This window comes from Colossoma macropomum, unplaced genomic scaffold (genome assembly GCF_904425465.1).
Source record: "Colossoma macropomum unplaced genomic scaffold, Colossoma_macropomum, whole genome shotgun sequence".
Lineage (NCBI taxonomy): Eukaryota > Metazoa > Chordata > Actinopteri > Characiformes > Serrasalmidae > Colossoma > Colossoma macropomum.
In genome coordinates, this window is record NW_023494841.1 from 1 (window position 1) to 14,532 (window position 14,532).

The 14,532-nt window shown below is 39.8% G+C and overlaps 1 protein-coding gene across 1 annotated transcript; it reads left to right on the forward strand.

Annotated features, from left to right (window-relative positions):
- Positions 1–5,713: 5,713 nt before the first annotated feature.
- On the forward strand, positions 5,714–10,956 carry LOC118800287 (tripartite motif-containing protein 29-like). The gene is made up of 7 exons (XM_036560495.1): positions 5,714–5,729; positions 6,068–6,243; positions 6,368–6,457; positions 9,941–10,174; positions 10,260–10,393; positions 10,548–10,574; positions 10,820–10,956. Exons 1-7 carry the CDS (start codon positions 5,714–5,716, stop codon positions 10,839–10,841), a joined length of 699 nt encoding a protein of 232 aa, XP_036416388.1. The 3' UTR covers positions 10,842–10,956.
- The last annotated feature ends 3,576 nt before the right edge of the window (positions 10,957–14,532 follow it).

A 14,532-nucleotide genomic window follows, 5' to 3' on the forward strand; every position in this document is an offset into this window, starting at 1 on the left:
TAACTGTCTTAATGAAATCTTCCCTTTCCTTCTGCTCCATGGCCCATCAAAGCCGCTGCCCAGACTACAGTCATTTGCGTGACTCGACTGAAGCCACAGCTGTGCCCAGCAGCTTCACAAAGTACTGAAAACACCCCTACAACTGCTGAATAACAACGCGAGTCCATCACCCTGACTGATACAACGAGCTGAGACACAACTTCACCCTCCTACAGCTCTGTCCTTACTTCCACGCAGATCCTGCTACAACTGGACCTCGCAAACACTGAAACAAGTTTTTTTTTTTGTTTTTTCACCTTCACACAGCCCCACAATGAACATCAATTCCTCTAACTGTAACACTCAATACGCAGCTTTCTTACTGTTGTTGCTACTTCTGCGCCTGCCTGCGTACCACCTTCAGCTTCAGACACATCGCGCTCAAACAGCTTCCACAGCCTATGAAGTAAGCTTCCTAATTCTATTGCTGCTGCGCCTCTGACTACTCTACTCAACAGTCCTGCTTCTTTCTCATTCATTGGGGCCGTCTATCAGCACTTATCTTCTGACCACACACGCTGCTTTCTACACTGCTGCAAACTCCCATTGTTCTGCTGCCATGTAGCACATCTGTTCAAACTTCAACACTTCAGCATCTACATCAGTGCGGTACAACAGCGATTCTGCTGCTGTGCCTCTGACTCACAACAGTCGCTGCTTCTGTATCAACAGCTTGCTGGCAATCTACTAGCACCCACTGCTGACTCAACACAGCTGGGCCTCCACCAGCTCTGCCAATGGTTACGCAAGTCCTCAGTTCAAAAAACTTTCAACATCATCATCTACAGCCATTGCATGTATAACAGCAATTCTGTGCCCGCTGCCTCTGAATCTACAACAGCTGCTTCTAACCCTCCACCAGCTCTGCCAATGCAGCACCCTCTGTTCACACTACAGCAGCTGCTCAAACGAATCTACATCTCCAGTGCGACACAGCTGCAAACCTACTCACATCTGTGGCATCTTCTAACGTAGTTCTCCTTACGACCACAAATCTCAATACCCCTCCCACTGTTTCTGCTGCCATGTCGCAACATCTGTTCAACTCAACTTCATCACTCTACATGCCATGCTGAGGCACAACAGCAAATTCTGCTGCGTGCTCTGACTCTACAACAGTCGCTGCTTCTGTAAACATCAACAGCTGCGCTGTCTACCAGCACTTCTTCTGCTGACGTCAACAACAGCTGCCTCTCCACCAGCTACTGAAACAGTGTAGCAACCTCTGTTCAAACTTCACATCAGCATCTCGCAATGCAGGGTACTCAACAGCCAATTCTCGCTGCTGCCTCTGACACAACAACAGTCTGAACGTTCTACAGCTCCACCAGCTCTGCCAATGCAGCAACCTCTGTCAACTTCCGCAGCTGCTCAAGACAGAATCTACAGCAGTCGCAAGCACTAGCTGCAAATCCTACCACATCTGGGCATCTACACGAGCACTTCTCCTGCTACTGACACAACAACACAGCTGCTTCTACCAACTGCTGCAACCTCACTTCTGCTGCATGTAGCAACATCTGTCAAACTTCACTTCAGCTTCTACAAGCCAGTGCTGGTCACACAGCAAATTCTGCTGCTGCCTCTGAACTCTACAACGAGTCAGCTGCTTCTACATCACGAGCTGCTGGGGCCTCTACTAACTTAGCACCATCTGCTGACTCACAACAGCTGCCTCCACCAGCGCGACGACTGTAGCAACCTCAGTTCAACTTCACATCGAGCATCTACAGCCAGTGCAGGTACACACAGTGCATTCTCGCTGCTAGCCTCTGACTCTACAACGGCTGCTTCTACTCCCCAGCTCTGCCATGCAGCAACCTTCTGTTCAAAAACACTTCAGCAGCTGCATCAACAGAATCGAGCAGCCGTGCAGCACAGCTGCAAATCCTGCCCATCTGCCCGCTGCAAACCTCTGACCTCACGGCATCCTGCTTCACCACAACACAGCTGGTCACTGGGGCGTCTACCAGCACTTCTGCTGACACACAACAGCTACTCATGCTTCAGCCGGCAACCACTCGGAGGTACACAACTGTGGATTCTCGGCCACAACTGCAACTGTCACACCAGTTCGGTAGCTGCATCTTCCACAGCGCACTGCACACACGTCTGCTTCTACAAGCCCTGCCTGCTGTGACAGCATCATCACCCCTCACCAGGACAATCACACATCACTCAGCTGCTTCCACTGTAGCTTCATATGTGTCTGCTAGTCGTCCGACTGAGCCGTCAACCAATGGACAGTACTCACATACAGTGAGTGTGGATAGTCGGCCTCGAATTACTGTAACTACTGTATCTGCCCTTCTACCACTGACTGGCTGCTGCAGATCAACCTCGTCCAACACAGCTAACAATCAGATAGACTTCAGCTCAAACCAAGTGCTACAACACTGACCACTGCAAATCGTCTCCAGCTGTGTGTCCACCACGACCCCACCTCTTCACTACACTACAGCAGCCACTTCAGCAACTTCTGCTGCAATCTCTATCTACCGGAATGTCTACAACCACTGTGACCACAGCCAAACACAACACACCAGCACTGCTGCTACCTCACGGACACATCCGTTCCACTGCTGCTAGTACCACATCCACTGTAGCTCATGTAACCCAGCAAACTCGAGTGAATGAGCTGGCAGCATCAGGACTATTAATGGGCTGTGTGTCTCACTATCACTATTGTTTCTCACATCTACTGAGCAATAGTGCTGCAGTTATACGCACACACAAAATCAGGAACATGAGTAAAGTTATCACAGTCAGGATCCGGCAATGATGATGTCCATAGTCTGTTGTTGTAGTGATCTGATTGTTCTGCACGTTGTTTGCCCTGAAGTTCTTATGCATAGCACTGGAGTGAGTACACCTATTTCTAGCACGTCCTACAGTATAAATGTATGTATTTTATGATGTTTACTGTACACAATGTTTTAACGATGTACTTACTCTTCATAAGCGAATCTGAATATTCATATTTTATTTATTGATTGTAGCAGGCACAGCTGCTGTGTAACTCAAACTCAGCTTCATATTTTATTTATTTATCTTCAAATTCGTGTTTAATGTGTAAATACATATGTCTTTGAACTGAACAGTATTCTACAACTTTTGTTGGACATTTTAATAAATTATATAATCCCTGTACATTTTATTAAACATGTACACAGACTAGAGTTATACACTTTAAGCACATTTATAAACAACACGAATAAAATCATTAAGATATTACAGTACATGCAGAAAGTCATGTTTCATTTCTTTCTTAAATTCACTTGAACTCTTAGATGGCCGAGCTGATAGTGGCCACAAAGTGTTTATTACACACCGGTCCTCTTACCTAAGCATAGCTCTGCAAGTTTGCACTGAGCTTCCTGTAGTTACTGAATATCAGGTTACGTGTATAAGCCTGGATTTTAAGAGGTTAAACACTGAGATGTATATTTATACAAGGTATCACAATAATGCACTGACTGCAACACTGTGACGAGTGCAGTGTGTCCCACAGGGCTCTGTTTCAGGGCCCTTACTTTTATTCTCTTATTTGCAGCCCCTGGAAATAAATGGTAGCCTTTCACTTTTTGTTCATGATAGTCAGTTAGATGTGATCCGCCCAGTCAGATTGAGTGACAACAGTTACCCATATATATGACTCCTGGATGACCAACAGCTGTCTCCTCCTATCTGAACTCTAATAAGCAAAGGTTTACTTTTGAGTCCAAAGTCTGCTGGAAATATGGTTGCAGATTTGATCCGTGGACATAGTGGTTTCCTAGGTGCAGGCCCAAGCTAGAGCTAGAGGCTTTGGTGTAATACTGGGATGCTGTTTAAATAGTCATTTCAGTCTCATATCAGTAAAAACTCCAGACTGTATTTAATACGTGAGAATCATCCTTCCAAATATAGCCACCAGGTGCCATCGCCTACAAGATCCTGAGAAATCAGTTCATGGCTTTCGTAGCTACTACATTAGACTGCTGTAACGTGCTACTGCTGGTCATGCCTGCTGACTCTAATTCAGAATGCAGCACTGTGTGTGTTACCAGGAAAGAAAGTTTGAGCATATTATTCAGTCTTATTCTGCTTACACTGACTTCTGGTTCTGATTGATTACAATTGTTTGCTTATAAGGTTTAAAGCTCTCAATGGTGGAGATTGGAAAATAACACCCTTGTTGGAGCATCACAGCCCATCCACACCACTTCACTCAGCTGAGACAAGCCTACTGTAAACCTGTACAGTGAAGAAAACTGCACTGACTTACTTGATTGAAATTTGTTCAATGGATCCATGTGAATTTTTCATCATCTCAATGTTTTATTTGAGTTTTACTCACTTTGGTAAGATGATTTGTGTCATATATTTTAGCGTCACATACTGTTTACTCATATTCCTGTTTAAAGAACATGAGATTGTGTACCTAAAATGAAAAATGCTGTATAGATCAATTTATATTTATTATTATTTTGATATATTAAAACAATACAAAATAACTGAAATCATTAAATGATGTGTTCTGTATTTTTTAAACAGACAGATCATTTCCCATGAAAGATCCTGCATAATTCCTACTGTATCCAACACGCCCACTTCCAAAATGCTGAAATTCCTGCTGGCTGGATCTCAGTGTTCCAAAATCGAGAGTTGGACCTAAAAACTAAACGTCATCCAGAATTAAGTTCCAATAGAATGAAAATTCAAAATTTGTCCTATTTTAAAAGTGGAAATCAAGACAACCAACTTGACAAAATACTGTAATAAGCACTTTCAGTAGCTTATTTATCATTTAATAACTTAAATATGTTCACAGAATTTTGGAAATATTGAATAGAGCATCGAAACGAACATCATTTGGTGAATAATTTGTAAAATTTATTCCACACTGTAAATGCTATTATTGTGTATAACATAAATATTTTAATATGGCAATGAAAACATACTTTGTGACATTATACTATCAAGGGAGGTATCTTTTTTAAATTTCTAAACAAAAATAAAAGATAGCAAAGATGGGTTGAATGTCAATAGAAATAGTCAAAAATCATGTCAACATTTAGAGCTCCTCTCTATCACAACACACAGTGATTAATTAACACATGATTCAGGCCACAGATCAGTGATGCTCATTTTAATGTGACCTCAAAGAAATGGGACAAAATCACATTTATGAAGTTTTCTGCTTTTAAACATTATAAGAGGTGAAATATATATAGTTAATTTTAAGGTATAAGGTTAATTAATATATATTATATTAATATAAGTTATATACTCATAAAAATAATACAAATACTTAAAAACTCTTTGAAATTAGCCCTGAGAAATTTGTTTCTGACAAAGATATTTTAGCACAACATCAAACTGATGCTGGGACTCTTTGTGTGAAGAAATCCTGAAGAAGAATTTCATCCAGACTGCACTAAAGCTGCTCATGCACAGTGATACAGTGAGACAGAGGTTCACTATGTTCAGAAATAAACATATGAAATGAGCTGTGTTTACAAACCGACGAAGTTTATGACACACAAGACAACGAAAATAGCTGTTATGATGTCTTGGTGTGAGTGATGGAACAGCTCTTTTGTTCTGAGCTGGTCACTCCAGAACCTGAGAGATTGTGCGTAAGTGAGAGTCTCACAGCAGTTGCGCAACACTTGTTGCGCAGTGATGAGCCATGAGAGGAAAAACAGGTGAGTTCTAATCAGAGCTCTCATGTATATAAGAAGGCCATTTCAGAACCTGACAGTGATAAAATCTAGCAGGAGGTGGAACATCAGCCACTCTGACGCAGCAGGAGCTCCACACACTGACCTTCTGTCTGAAGACCAACAATCACAGACGACAGTCAGAGAGGCTCATCACATTTGATTGGAGTTTCATATTGACCTTCTCGTGGTTTAAATTCTGACGATTAACTGAAATTAATTTACATGACTCACAATAGACAATATTTTGATTTGTTTCTTTTAATAAAAGAGTGGACAAAGTTGAATCTCAGTTGTGGCAAACAACGTGTTTTTCATTTAAGAACACAAGCTGATAAGCCCATTAAAGAACCTGGAGGACTACATATGCCAGAAGCACAGGAGACCCCTGGAGTTGTTCTGTAGAGATGACCAGATGTTTGCGTGTATGATCTGCACTGTGACTGACCACAAGAAGCACAACACTGTTCCTGTAGAGGAGGGGATTGGAGAAATGAAGGTGGGAGAAATGCTGATTAGGTTCATCCTTAAACATTCATTTAAAAATGAAACAAAACATTTGATAAGAAAACCAAACTATTCACTGAAATATGAAAGTAAAAATTATTTCTTCTCATTTGCAGCTGGAGAAGACACAGACAGAGGTGCAGCAGATGATCCAAGACAGACTGAAGAAGATCAAAGACATCAAACACTCAGTAGAGCTCAGAAAAGTGAGTGAACCATGACATATTGTGATTTCCTCATTCTGCAGAATTTTTGGCCAAAACTAATAGTTTGCATTGTAGCACTAGTATAAACTATTAGTTTCAGCCATTTAACGCCCCCTAAAATACACCTTGCTGACTGGACATCTTATTAAGCACATCTCCTTCTTATCTACACTCGTCCATTTTATCAGGTCCACAACATAGGTGCACTTTATATAACAGTTACAGACTGTGGTCCATCTGTTTCTTTGCATACTTTGTTACTTCACTATGTTCATCAATGGCCAGGACCCCCACAGGACCACCACAGAGCAGGTATTATTTGGGTGATGCATCATTCTCAGCACTGCAGTGACACTGACTGGTGGTGGTGTGATGTGCTGGTATGAGTGGATCAGTTTTTTAACACCTCAGTCTCACTGCTGGACTGAGAATAGTGTAGCAAATCAAAAATAGTGTAGTAGTAGCAAATGTAGTACACTAAACCTTGTTCAAACTTAGTATATCCTTGTTAGCTATAGTAGAATAATAGTTGGAATGATGGTTATATTATGAGCTTCAATGAATATATAGGCTCAAATGTACATGCTTATGTTTGTGATGGTAACACATATTGAGGTGTGTTAAATTCCTCAAACTCAAAATAGCTTCAGACTTGGTGTAAACACCTGTCAGATGTTATAGTATTGAATAGAAATGGAATGAGGGATATGTTATGAGTATTATCACAGATATAACCCAGGTGTAAATACATGTGTTCATAATTATAATATACACTGAAGTGTCCAAAAGAATAAATTCCCACCATAAACCTGGTTTAGACTTGGTGTCTGGCTGTCTTACCAAGACCTAAAAGCATAGAATAGTTTCAAATTGACTATTTTCACATTTTGTACAATACAATCAATTTAAAATGAGAAATGTATTATGTTTTAAGGCTCAGTTTTGTATGCATTTATTTTTTAATTAGAGTATACATTGGAGTGTATTAAATTGCCAAAATTATACCTTGATCACAGTTCGTGTTGACATGTCAGACATTGTGGAATAAAATCAAGCTGGAATGAGGGATGTTTTGTGAGCTGTAACATAAACCCAAATGTGTATGGATTTGTTCTTGGTTACAGTCTCAGCATTTCCACAATAGCTCTGTTTCAAACTTGGATACCTGTCACATGTAAACAATCAACTTACTTGACTTTGTGAACACTTCTTAGATAAGTAAATTACAGTCATCATCAAAAAGTAGTTGCACCTAGAAGGAATCAGCCAACAGGAATGAAACGTGATGAGTAGGTTTGACATTGTGAGACATGCGAATAATTCAAGTTTCAGGCTCAGCCGCACATGTGACGTAAGCAAGAACAGGGCTTATCGCTGTACCTGACTGCCTATATAAGGTCGTCACACACTGGCGACATGAAGGATCAGGGAGATCTACATGAACCACGGAGAGGGCAAATCGACCCAACAGCCATGATTGTGGACACTGAGCGAGAAGTGATGCCCCATGAGTCATCCTGTTAGTACCAGTACCATTAGCGGATGGCTGCATGACGCAGGACTACATGCGTCTTAAGCGCTTGCCTTGAAGACACAGACCCCTCATTTTTCCCAACACCTGCTGCTTGTTGTGTTAGTTTGTCTCTGGTTTTACCTGTTTATTCTGAACCATGTTCTAAGTGTGCCTCGTTAGTTCTTCTGACTTTCAACTGCCATCAGGCAAATTTGGGAACAAAAAACTGAACATGCTACTAATTAAAAAAAGCCATTTAGAAGCCAACTCTTTGAGCTGAGCCTGTCACTACCCGATCTGCGCCCTTTGCCTGATTTGCACACCGCTGTCATGCATTTTGCATCAGTGCATTTGCACTGCTCAATCTGCACCATGCATGCCTATTAGTGGATTAGCTAGGATTGTTTAATGCTAAAACCACAATATAAGCAGTCTCATTCTGTTTCCTAGTTTAATACTACTTTTTATTAAGTTTCTTTCTATGGGTAAACACAGGTTAGAACACAGGGAGATGAAAGGGGTACAGACAAAACCTGCTCAATGTTCTTAATGTTCCTAACCTGCTAATGTTCTCCTCAATGTGAGGAGAACTGCAACTCTGTATGTCTTTAGGACTTGTCAAAGGCTAGAGGGCGCTCCAGAGCGAGTCTAAAATGAATGGTCTCCTATGGAGCTTTGTCAAAAATGATAGTTTGTAAAAGCTTAAACATTTTAATATAGAAAAATGCCCTCATTTTCTGAACACAGAACAACATAACATATTTTAGCACTGCTGTTATATTTTCAAACACTTTTATATTCAAGTTATAGGACTTTATAAAAGTGCTTTATGTACATTCATGACGTCAATGAGCACGAACTTCTTTACTCAGCCAGTGAGCTGATCCGCTCACCAACCAATCAGCACTCAGTATCAGTAATGCTAGCATCCTATGGCCTAAAATATGTTTGCTGTAGGAAAACAGATAGATATGGATGAATATTCCTTGTTTTTTAATGGAATACATTCTTCTACTTTCCAAAATTTAAAAAAAGGTACTGCACAAATGATTAGCTGTTTAGCTCCATTCACCTCCATTCATTGAGGACTCAGGGGCACTTTAGCATTTTGCATTCATGTTTTTGGCATAACAGGAGCAATAGGGAGTGGCCAGGCTCCCCTGAAACCTTTGATCTGACTCATTGAACCCACATCACTATGCAACCCTAATACTGTTAAAATACACTTTATGGTCCAAAGTTTGCAGACACCTGCTCATCCGATGTTTCTTCCAAAATCAAAAGTAAAAAGGAGTTTGTCCCCCTCAGCTTCAGTAACTGTCTCTACTTTTTGGGGAAGGCATTCAGCAGTGGGAGCACTAGTAAGATCAGGTATTGATTTTGGATGATTAGTTCTGGATCACAAACGCCACTCCAGGCTCTTAGGCTCATGTGTGGCTGCTCCAGAGCATTGGCTAGTCACACAAATGTTATTCACCCCTGGACAAAGGTTAATGAAAACAACTGGGAAAGGTAAACTGTAAAGGCAAGCTAGAGAAAGAGAGAGATGGAGAAAACCTTAATTAAGTGTTAAAGAGGGATGTAATAAAAATAGAAGTCTACTTGAACAAGATGCAGAGAAGTGCATGAATTATGTGATTTGCTGAATTTCAGAGGGAGGAACTGCAGGACCAAAGTACAGAAGTGGCAAGCTCAGAGACTGTGAGACCTTTGCTCAGCTAACCACCAAAGCCAGTTCATTCAGTGTACTTGTAAACTCTACAGATGGCCATCTTAATGTTAAAGTGATATCACACTCTTAAGTCTGGGTAATTAACTAGCTACCTAACTAGCAGCTACTCCAGTTCTCAACCAAGCTGCAGCTTCTTTTACATTCACGCTCATGTATTTAGGAGAGATAAAGCAGTGCTACTTGTTGTTGCTGTAATAGTGGGCATTCACTGTTATTTCTTTCATTTATCTTCCATAAGAGAAACACAGAGAAAGAGAAAGCAGACAGTGCTGAACTCTTCACTGCTCTGATCTGCTACATTGAGAGAAGCCAGGCTGAGCTGCTTGAGGTGATGGAGGAGAAGCAGAAAGCAGCAGAGAGGCTGGCTGAAGACCTCATTAAAGAGCTGGAGCAGGAAATCACTGAGCTAAAGAGGAGAGACACTGTGCTGGAGCAGCTCTCCCACACCGAGGACCACCTCCACCTCCTACAGGTCAGTGTCCCTCTATAATGACAATGCATCACACAACAACACTGCCCATGCTGAGCGATTTCTCCTCTCTCCTGCTGGACTGTAGATTTACCCATCACTGTGCAGACCTCCACACACCAAGAACTGGACTGACATCAGTATTGACACTCATCTGAGTGTAGAGACTGTGAGGAACGTCTCAACTTCAGAAGAGTCTGGAGGAAAAAATCATAGAATCAGGTGAGAAATGTTGATATTGTAGCAAAATAAATTATTTGTCAAATGTTGTATGAAAGACAAAATATCAATTGCAATTTATTAAAGTCCAAGATTAGATTTAAACTAACTTTTTAAAAAGCGTAAATGTTTATTTTCTTGTAATTAATCTCAACAGAACTGAAGATGATTCAGCAGTATGCAGGTACAGTGCAGCTTCTGGATTTTTTTGCCTCTCTTTATTTTAAATGCTTTTATATTTTATTATTTTAAAATCAGCATAACACCACTGTTTCCCAAACCATATAATATTCTATTACTCATATTTCACTGTAAAATTTAGTTTATTTTTCCACAAACCCTTTTCAAAGTTTACTCAGTGTAATTGACTGGATGATGAATTGATTTATTATCTGTATATTCATATCACACACTGTGTGTTTCTCTCAGTGGATGTGACTCTGGATGCTGATACAGCTCATCCTGATCTCCTCCTGTCTGATGATGGAAAACAAGTGAGAGACGGAGACACAGAACAGAATCTTTCTTACAATCCAAAGAGATTTAATGGATGTACCTGTGTCCTGGGAAAAGAGGGATTCTCCTCAGGGAGATTTTACTATGAGGTGCAGGTCAGGCGAAAGACTGAGTGGGATTTAGGAGTGGCCAGAGAGTCCATTAACAGGAAGGGAAAGATTAAATTGAGCCCACAGAATGGACTCTGGACTGTGATTCTGAGGAATGAGAATGAGTACTTGGCTTCTGCTGGTCCCCCAGTCCTCCTCTCCCTGAGAGAGAGGCCCCAAAAGGTGGGGGTGTTTGCTGATTATGAGGAGGGTCTGGTCTCCTTTTATGATGTGGAGTCCAGATCTCATATCTACTCTTTCACTGGTCAGTCTTTCACTGAGAAACTCTATCCATTTTTCAGTCCATGTGATAATGATGGAGGTAAAAACTCCACTGATCATCTCACCCGTATCAAAGACTGAATAAACTTTCAATCGTAACTACAAAAGGAACACTACAACAAAACAGATTTAATGTTTTCTGATGCATTATGGGAGAAAGGTGTATAATTAGGCATACCATTTATTTACAGCACTGATACTGTATAAAATAACAGTATTTTTACAATTATTATATTACTGAATACATTTAATTACTGTATTTTTCGTTACCCTGTATTTTCAGCGTACAATCTGACAACCCACAATTTTGCTACATTATCTAGTACAGTATATAATGATATATGCAAACAGCACAATTTCTGATAGCAGACGCTTGAACATTCATTCATAGTGTTACATATACTGTCACAGTGTTTGGGGTGGGTGATGTTGGACTGTATTCTGGCTCAACATAGTCTGGCTTTATATTGTCTTCCACAGGCAGGGCTGTGTGGGCCCTGTCCTTTTCTATTTTTATTTTTTATTTTTTTGCAGTTCTTTCAAAACGGCTCTCTTTTTGGTTCTGTTAGAATCTGCGCTGCTGCATTTTGTATGAGTTGTAGAGGATGAATTGTTTTCTTAGGGAGTCCAATAAAAAGAGCAACTCTGTAACAAATACATGAACAAGTTTCTCTGCGTCACTCTTTCAAATGATAAAAAGGCCAAACTTTCAAATGATAAAAAGCTACTTTTTATTTACATTCAGAACAAAACAGAGCTCATAATCTATGATTACGTCCAGGTTTAATGCTTCTCACAAAACAGCTTTCTTTGATTTTTGGTACCAAGAATCAGTATTTCAGTTTTTTCCTGATTTAGTTGTAGAAAATTTTGTGACATCCACTGAGAAATAGATACACAGCTGGTAAGCCTGTCAGTTGATTCTTGATTCTCAGATGGAACTGAAATGTATAAAGCAGGTCAAAATTTATATCATGTGTCCTAATGACATCACCTAGAGGTAACATACAAAAAGAAAAGCAACAGCCCTAAAACTAAACCTTGTGGGGCAAAAATGTCAATGCTACTATGGTTTGAATGAAGACCTGTTTAAAACTTCACAAATAATTTCTTTGATATTAGACAAGGATTTATTTGTTTGAAGACTTTTTTTCTAAAACTATTCTTTTAAAAAAGGGAGGTTTGAAACAGGTCTAAAATTATTAAGTATGGAAGGAACACTGCTACTCTTTTTAGTAGAGGCAGTTTTAAAAGCACTGCTGTTTACAGAGAACAGTTAAAAATAGTTGAAACATAATTTTGAATACAATCGAAATGCATTTTTTCCCCTTTCAACTAATAAATCCATCCACTGTGGATGGTGTTTGGACAGCAGAAGAATACATGGGAAACTGTTCCTTTAGATGACTTAATAAACATCATGAAATTGTGATGAAGTGGTGAGAGGTGGTTATAAACAGGGATGGTGCCAGCTATAGGCAGAATAAGCAGTTGCTTAGGGCCTCATCATTGGCAATCCTAGACTTCATTGCTCTGAAAACAAGTATGAATTTTCTTATTCAATAAGTTGGTTGTCTGTCACTGGTCCTACAACCAAGCAATGTTACTAATTCAAGATGGACTCTACTCTCTTATTGCATGAAGAGATCTTATAGGCCCATGTAAAGCAAGTGTACCCTAAGGCTCCGCCCCCTCCCCTTTAACAAGAGTGCAAATGTTACTGCTAGCTATGATGCCATCTACAAAGCAGTGACGAATGAAGAGTCGCATAATGATAAACAAAGCACGCTTGAACAAAAAGAGCTGCATGTGATGCAGGAATGCTGTGATTTAATTGCTGTGCAATGTTTTGCATCAGCTGCCTCAGTAATAGTGCTTTTCTTTTAATCATGTTGAATCATCACTTTACACCCTTTAATGACTTGCACTTGTAAAATATTCACACAACATACTTGTCAGTTTGTAAACATGTGTTTGTGAAATCCTGTTGATATGAGTTTTCACTTTCAACGATCCACACAAAACCTACTCAAGAACCTATTTAAGAGATAAACGCATGTGAGTGAGTTTCAGGCCAGGTCACTGAGGTGTTTAGTATCTAAAAATGAGGAAAGCTTAACATTAGCGCTGACAGTTAGTGTAAGAAATGATCAATACCTCACAGGTAGTTTGCTTTTAATAGCTTATCTTTGTGTTTTAGGCGTGTGTGATTTAACACACTGCTGTATGATGTGAACGTAAGTCTGCTTCATGTTTCTTTTCTCACCAGATTGGTTTGTCACATGGTAATCTGTTCCATGTTTTACACACAGCAAGGCAATATGCAGCACAGTTCACAGAGACACTGTGTGAGTGCTATGAGAAAAGTTACTTTAAAAAGTGTCTTCTCAGAAATATATGTGTGTTCTTGGTCTGTATGGTTGGATGTGAGTTCAGGAGAGAACATTACAATTACCAGTAACCAACCCTATTTTTTGTGATATATTTTCATATATAGCTTCACCTGGATGGCCTCCAAAGTAAATTTTTGGTTGAAGGAGAAATTACAAAATGCTTATAAATATTCTTAGTTGACTATTTCCTTCATTTATAGTGATTATCAGTAATGATTACATCACATAAAAATGTTGGAGCAAGTATTTTTGACTGCTAATGTATTTTTACATTACACAAAAGTTTATTTTCTCCCCTTGAAAACAGTTGCTCCTGACTCCAGTGGTCTCCTGTCTGAAGATCAGTTCCTGTGTTCTTTCTGTCTGGATGTGTTCACTGATCCAGTCTCCACTCCATGTGGACACAACTTCTGCATGAAATGTAATGTTAATTGACATATATTTACATGTTGGTTAACTTGAAAATGAAAAAGCAAAGTGGGAAATTAATAGTAAATCACCAGCAGATGGCAGGATATTTGTGCAGATGTTTGGAAAAAGAAATGGCCAAAAGAGGTTTGCATTTACATTTTATTGTTTTAATTATATCTTTTTTGGCTGGATTTCCTTCCATAAGAGGAGAGATACATGGAGGGTGTTTAATACACACACACACACACACACACACACACATTTTCTAAGCCGCTTATCCATCTGGGTCACAGGGTAAGGCAAAATAGAGCCCTCAAAATATTTTTTAGATTATCCAGGATCACCATGAAACCTTGAAATTACAGTATTATAGGTCTTTAAAAAAGATTTTAAAAATCAAAGGTCAGATAAAGTCTGAAAATGTCATTTTTTATTATGAGAGGTACTGAAT